Source organism: Myotis lucifugus, unplaced genomic scaffold, assembly GCF_000147115.1.
Source record: "Myotis lucifugus unplaced genomic scaffold, Myoluc2.0 scaffold_61, whole genome shotgun sequence".
NCBI classification, from domain to species: Eukaryota; Metazoa; Chordata; class Mammalia; order Chiroptera; family Vespertilionidae; genus Myotis; species Myotis lucifugus.
In genome coordinates, this window is record NW_005871109.1 from 5,708,799 (window position 1) to 5,716,483 (window position 7,685).

Here is a 7,685-nt window from a genome sequence, read left to right on the forward strand (position 1 = left end):
ACTTGCTCTTCTCAACTCACTGTAGTGTGCATACACTATGGATTTGCTGGCTTTGTCTATTTGAGACCCAAGGACAGTGATTCGTTTAGTGAAGATATGCTGATGGCAGTGACATATACAGTGCTGACTCCTCTGCTTAATCCCATAGTTTACAGTCTAAGAAATAAAGAAATGCAAATAGCTCTAAGGAAAGTACTAGACAATGTCTGCAGGTTTTTCTCACAGATGGTAAGTAAAAGAATGCTGAACACTTCTTAAAACATTTACAGAGCACTGATAAATAAAAATGGAGAACGTAGAGTACCTTTAATATATATCAGCACTTTATGTACAAAGCAATTAAAGTGTGTTCTAATTGCCTGATATACCCCAATCTCATTCCTTTCCTACTACAAACAGGATGTAGTTTTTAAATATTGTAAAATGTTATTATACATATATGTATATATGTACATACATATGCATATACACATGCACATATGTATATAGCAAAAATAACTAAGATGCTTTGGAACACTGTATTTTCATAATTTTGGTTGCCTTTGGAGGAGGAGGAAAATTATTCTATAAAGAAAAAGAAGAAAAAGAAGAATGAAAGAGGTAGATACAGACTGAGAGAGAAAGAAGGAAAGATCACTAATTCACTTGAAGAAGGAGAAAGCAGAAACACAAATTTAGAGTTGCAATGAGTGAAAGACCACAATACAGAGAAATTTCAAAGAATTTGAAGAAATTATTCTTTTCAACTCTATTCAAAGAAAATTAGAAACTAGATGGGAATGGATGAATATTTGGAAATATAAACTGGTGAAAGTTACTGCAAAAGAAATAGGCATTTCTAACATAGCAAATTCCAAGAAAAATATAGACCAGTCTGCCAAAGAGCTGCCAAAGGAGTAGGCTACATGGTTTCATAATTAGCTTCTTCAAGTCCTCAAAAGGCAATAATTGAAATGCTATTTAAGTTAGAGCATAGGTAAAGACAAACAGCTTCTAATTTATGAAAACCACAGAGGTGGAAGGTGCCGTATATAATAGAATCTATTTGAGCGATTGTAGTCAAGTTCACATATGGATTGTGGAAGATAGTAGAGGCTGTAAGGAGGTCTAGGCATTGTGAGATCACATTGTCTAATGGTAACATCCACACTGTGTGAAGTTACCATGACCGAGGTGTTGAAATGGTTAAAGGATCAAGAAGCCAGTGGCACAGTCTTTAACAAATGAGGAAAAGAAACTGGGTGGTCAGTAAACGACTCTGAAACAATAGCATGTTGTTTCATAGCTGGATAACACTGGTGCCAGTGAGTAAACTGTTTTGCCATGAAGATTGCAAACCAACGATTTAGAAATATGGTAAGGAGCTAGGAGAATGTCAACACAATAGTGTCTTAGGAGAGGGGAGTAGGCAACTTCTCTTCAACAGAGCTGAGAAGCATATGTACCCTTCCCAGGCAATCAGGTTCAGTTAAGATAAAGAGAGAGAGAATGTACACTGTGGAAAGTTGATGAGTGGAAGAGAGAAGATTCCAAAGTGAAAGTAAGACATATTAGGAGAAACCCCAGCAAAGAAAGAAGATTCCAAAGACAAGAAGTACAGCATTGTGCTGGGGTGAATGAATCTAGGTGAGGACATCTGCCGCAGGGCTTGCAACTAAGATTCTTATCATAGCTTCATTGATTACAGTGGTCAGAACCTACTGAGTCTCCAGGTCCCATTTTTTTGTTCAACATTGAATTAAAATTTGACTAGAGGTTCTATGACCATCCATTCCACAATCTTCACCATTCCATTTTCACAAATATCCCCTGCATAGTGTGAAATTCTCTACCTCCTCATATAATTATCATAAGCTGTTTTATTTAATTAATTAAATCAAAATTGTGATCAAATGGGTTTTATCCCTGGGATACATGGTTAGTTTAACATATGCAAATCACTCTATGTGATATACCACATTAACAGAATGAAAGATAAAAACCACATGATCATGGTATATGTACACAATGGAATATTGTCCAGCCATTAAGAAAGATCGAAATCTTGTCATTTGTGACAACATGGATAGTTCTGGAGACATTATACTAAGGGAAATAAGCCAGACACAGAAATATACTGTAGGATCTCACTTATATGTGGAATCTAAGAAAGTCAAATTCATAGAAGCAGAGAGTAGAATAGGGTTGGGGAGGTAAGGGGAACAGGGAGATGTTGGTCAAAGGGTACAAAGTTGCTGTTTTGTAGGATGATTAAGTTCTAGAGAGCTAATGTACAGCATGATAACTGTAGTTAATAATGTTGTATTTTATACTGGATATTTGCTAAGAAAATAAATTTCAGGTGTTCTCACAATACCACCTCCCTCAAAAAAAGGTAACTATGAAAAGAGATGGGCCCTAGCCCGTTTGGCTCAATGGATAGAGCGTCGGCCTGTGAACTGAAAGGTCCCAGGTTCGATTCCGGTCAAGGGCACATGCCCAGATTGTGGGCTCGATCCCCAGTGGGAGACTTGAAGGAGGCAGCCAATCCATGATTCTCTCTCATCATTGATGTTTCTATCTCTCTCTCCCTCTTCCTTCCTCTCTGAAATCAATAAAAAGAAAAAAAGAAAAGAGATGGATACGTTAATTAGGGTGACTATATTAATCACTTCACTATATACATGAATGTCAAAACATCAACTTGTATGCCTTAAATATATAGTTTTTGTTAAAAATAAAACATTAATTAAAAAAAATTTTTTTAAATATGGCAGCTAGCACTTTATTCATGCCAGCTGAATGGGAACCATTTTTAAAGAAACATTCCTTTGATTATTTTTAACTTCTTGAAAGAAAAGCACATGATATATTCAATTTTGTTTCCTCAGTTAATAACCTAGTGCTAAGAATAAAGGAGACACTAAATAAATATTCATTGAATTAGAGTTAATATTTAACACAAAGATATTTGTTAAATGCTTGTTCTGTACCAGACACAGTACTTTGGTTAAGGATCATTAGTTCAACCTCCCACATCACTAATTTCACCCACCCACCGAAGTTTCTGCAACTGCATTTCCAGCTCTCAGTGACCACTTCATTCCTATTTTCCTCTATGTCTCCATTTAAATGTCATTTCCCCAGTAAACCTTCCTTATGCCTCAAAAATAAATGCATTTGCCAAATGATTTCATGAGGAATAGAGATTGAGCAAAAAGATACAGTGTAAGGCTTTTGGCAGTGTGGTAGGTGGGTACATAGAAGTCTGGGGTCAAAGAGACCAAGGCAGCTAAGACTTGTGAGGCCAAGATCCTGGAAAAGAATAAAACTGTAGCGATATGAGCCTAAAATTCCATGTGTAATTTCTCATTAAGTTACACATGGGCTGGTGAGATATCAAAACGCCGGTGGAAATCAGCCTGTGGGAGGCTGAAGATCTTAGCAGAGACTTGGGGTGTTTTCCAGTTCTGGTTTGATAGAGTTTGTTAGATAGGCCATTTGAGGTAAAGGGGACCCATAATACCCTAGGCTTTTATTTGAGAGTCATGAGGGACTACAGCCATGGAGTAATCACTATACCCTAGAAATAAGGTCAAATAACACACAAAGAAATCGGAAGATATGCCATGTTCAATGATTGGAAGAATTAACATTGCTAAAGTGGCCATATTACATAACTGATATACACATTTGATGCAATCCCCATTAATGTTATTTTTCAGACTTAGAACAAAAATCTTAAAATTGGAAGGAACCATAAAAGTCCTCAAATAGTCAAAGGAAAACTGAGGGGGGGAAAAAGGTGGAGGTATCACACTCCTTGACTTCAGATTATTCTACAAAGCTACAATAATCAAAACAGTATGATTGGCAGAAAAACAGTCACACAGACCAATGAAACAGAATTGAGAGCCCAGAAGTAAACCCACACATATACAGGAAACTAATTTTCAACAAAGGAGCCAAAAACATACAATGGGGAAAGGAAAGCCTCTTCAATAAATAGTGCTGGGAATATTGGAACGCCACATGCAAAAGAATGAAACTAGACTGCTGACACTATATAGCAAAAGAAATCATCAATAAAACAAAATGGCAACTAACCTAATGGGAGAAGATATTTGCAATTGGCACTTCTGATAAAGGGCTAATATCCAAAATATATAAAGAACTCATACAACTTAACAACAATAATGGGATACTAGCTCACACCTGTTAGAATGGCCATTATCAGTAATACAAGAATTAACAAGTGTTGAAAAGTATGTAGGGAAAAGGAGTCCTCGTACTCTGCTAGTGGGAATGTAAATTGGACTAAGTTATATTATCCTGGTGAACAGTTTCAGAGAACCCTTAAATATGTTTTGCACTTATCATGTTCTCAATTATATAGTTACTGCTGTAAATAATTGCTTAACGTCTTTTTTGTTTGTTTGTTTTGCCTGTGTATGTGTTACATGGCATTGAGTTGGCTCTGACTTTGTTTTAATGATTTAAAATTTTCTATTGGGCAATTTTTAAAATTAAATTTATTGAGGTAGGTGCACAGCATTATAATTCCATATCTGTATACTCTATTGCGTGCTCACCACCCAACGTCTAGCTTCCTTTTGCTAACTTTGTTGCCTACTGTCCTTCACCTTCCATGAGGGAGGAATCATGTCTGCCTTGTTCAACACTTAATTCTTAGAGCACCGCAGAGTGCCTAGTTCATAGCAGTACTAAACAAATGAATGACTAAACAAGTGAATAAATGACCTACTTTTTTAAAAGTTTGTTTTATTGTGGTAAGAACACTCAGCATTAGCATGAGACTTATCCTCTTAACAAGTTTTTAAGTATACCCAATACAGTGCTGTTAACTATAGGTACAGTGTTCTGCAGCGGATCTCTAGAACTTCCTCATCCTGCTTAATTAAACTTTATGTCTATTGATTAGCAACTCCCCATGTCACTCTAACTCCAGCCCCTGGCTATTCCATTCTTAAGTCTATGAATTTGACTATTGTAGATGCCTCATAAAGTAGAATCATGCATATTAGTCCTGGTACTGGCTTATTTCACTTAGCATAATGTCCTCTAGGTTTATCCGTGTTGTTACATATTGCAAAATTTCCATCTTTCTTAAGACTGAATAATATTCCAATGTATGTATAAACCAAATTTTCTTTATCCATTTATCTGTCAATGGACATTTAGATTACTTTCTTATCTTGTGAGTAGTGCTGTAATGAACATGGGAGTGCTAACATCTCTTTGAAATACTGATTTAATTCTTTTAGAGAAAAATACAGAGGTGAAATTACTGAAGCATATGGTAGCTGTTTTTAATTACTCAAGGAACCTCCCTACTGTTTTCCAAAGCAGCTGTAGGATTGTGCATTCCCAGCAACAATGTATAAGAGTTTCCCTTTTCTCCATATCTTCACCTACACTTACTTTCTGTTTCTTTGAAAATAGCCATCCTGACAAGTATGAGATGATATCTCACTGTAGTTTTGATTTGCATTTATTTGATGATTAGTTATGTTGGGCATATTTTCAGTACCTGTTGGCCATTTTTATGTCTTCCTTGGAGAACTGTCTACTAATTTCTTTAGTCCATTTTTTAACTGAGTTGTATATTTTGGAAATTAACCCCTTATTAGATATATTTTCTCCCATTTTGTAGTTGCCTGTTCACTCTGTTGATTGTTTCCATTGCTGCACTGAGGCTTTTTAGTTTAATGTATTCTCACTTGTCTATTTTTGTTTTTGTTGCCTATGCTTTTGATGTCATATCAAAGAAATTATTGCCAAGACCAATGGCATGAAGCTTTCCCTATATGCTTTAATCTTGGATTTTCTTCTTACAGTTTTGGGTCTTACATTTAAGTCTTTAATCCATTTTGAGTTGATTTTTGTGAAAAAGTATAAGGTAAGGGTGACTCACAGTCAGAGCACATGCCCGGGTTGCGGGCTCAATCCCCAGTAGGCGGTGTGAAGGAGGCAGCTGCTCAATGATGTTTCTCTCTCATTGATGTTTCTATCTCTCTATTCCTCTCCCTTCCTTTCTCTCTCCAAAAATCAATGAAATCATATATTTTTTTAAAACTACATGAAAGTTGATGATAATCAGCAAAATAAGCCGAAGCAGAACTGAAAGTGTCTGGAGACAGTTCCAGTCTCCACAATGAAGGGCCTTGTGCTTTAAGAGCTGTGCAGCATTGCAGATAAGGGTTTGGGACCATGCACGTTGCATGGCTAATTTTAAATTGGTCAGGAGAAACCTCTCTGTGGAGGGGCATTTCCAATAAAGCATAAGCGACACCAACCAACCAACCATGCTAAGGTAGAGGGAAGAACATTCTGCAAGCAACCAGTGCCAGGGCCCTGAGAAGTGATGGCTTTGTGCATTTGAAGAAAAGCAAACCAATGTGGATGGATAGAGCAAAAGGAGATTAACTCAAGAGCTAGGTAGAAGCCATGATAGGAGTATTCTAAGTACAATGGGAAGACAATGCAAAGTTGTAAACAATGACACAATCTAAATTATATAAAATAACTCTGGCTTTTTACTCTAAGGGGACAAAATTGTAGAGAAGTAAGAGAATTAACAGAAAGATATGTCAGAATGTTGTAGAGTTTAATCCTGCAATATGGTGCTGGCTTGCATGGCAGTAATAAAGGTTGAGAATAGTGGACAGATTAAGAAAGCATTTGATGTGTTAGAGGGGAATCTGTAGCTGAGTTAAGAGAAATGTGATGACAATATCAACATAAGAGTTTAAAAAAGAGAAGCTCAACTAAACTGCAACAACACATACTTTTGAGGTCAACCCAGAATCTCAGTAACTGAAAAAGCAAGTACCAAACAATGAAAAGAATCAGTACCATTAAATAAAAAATACGATCAAATCAAATAATACTTTGGAAATACTGCTATCAAATATCATAAGCCTGCTACTTGAGAGAGAAGAAATGCCATTGTTTTTTAAAGGAATGGCCTCAACTACCTGTTGACTCCTGTACTGCCCAATGGAATGTTTGCTACTTTTTAAAGAATGTCAACATTAAAAATGTTTTTACAATATGTACAGGTAAATTACTATCAGAACCGTATCATTCATCACTTTCACTATGAAAAATATTTAGTGGTCATTAAACCAATGCATTTAATCAGTTTCTGGCTTCATTAATTAGTCCCTAGGATTGCATCAGAGGTTAAAAGACAGAAATCTAGAATAGACCTTGTATTTTTATAAGAAAATATCTACATTAAAGACTCAAATTCAAAATATGATATGAATGCCAGTATGATTTGGAAAGCACACATACAGTGCTGTAATTAAAGTAAAATAAGATTTCAGACCCCAAAGCTCTGGGGAATAAATTCCATGTCTGCCACTTGATAGATAGCTGGGTGATCTAGAAAAGTTACATAACACTCTGAGACTCAGTTTCCTTATTTTACAAAATGATATAATAATAACATTTACCTCTCAAGGTCACTGTTAAATGAGATGTTATGTTAGAACACCTACAATGGATGTCAATAAATGAATAATCCATAACTGAGAATATACTTCAAATAAGCATCTACATATGCAAAGGACATTTAAAAATCAATAACAGCCCTAGTTGGTTTGTCAAATATTATAAGGGGACAGACTCCAGGAATCATCTCTATAAAACAGGGCTTATTTGTGCTGGACTTAGGATAT

The 7,685-nt window shown here is 35.9% G+C and overlaps 1 protein-coding gene across 1 annotated transcript in view; it reads left to right on the forward strand.

Moving 5' to 3' along the window:
* The window catches only part of LOC102437083 (olfactory receptor 10T2-like), a 4,677-nt gene extending 1,353 nt beyond the window's left edge, over positions 1–3,324 (forward strand). Inside the window, exons 2-3 of the mRNA XM_014456664.2 lie at positions 1–228; positions 3,244–3,324. The exon at positions 1–228 is cut by the window's left edge and continues 19 nt beyond it. Coding sequence (XP_014312150.2) covers positions 1–228; positions 3,244–3,324 — 309 coding nt within the window. The remainder of the gene's footprint in view (positions 229–3,243) is intronic.
* Positions 3,325–7,685: the final 4,361 nt, after the last annotated feature.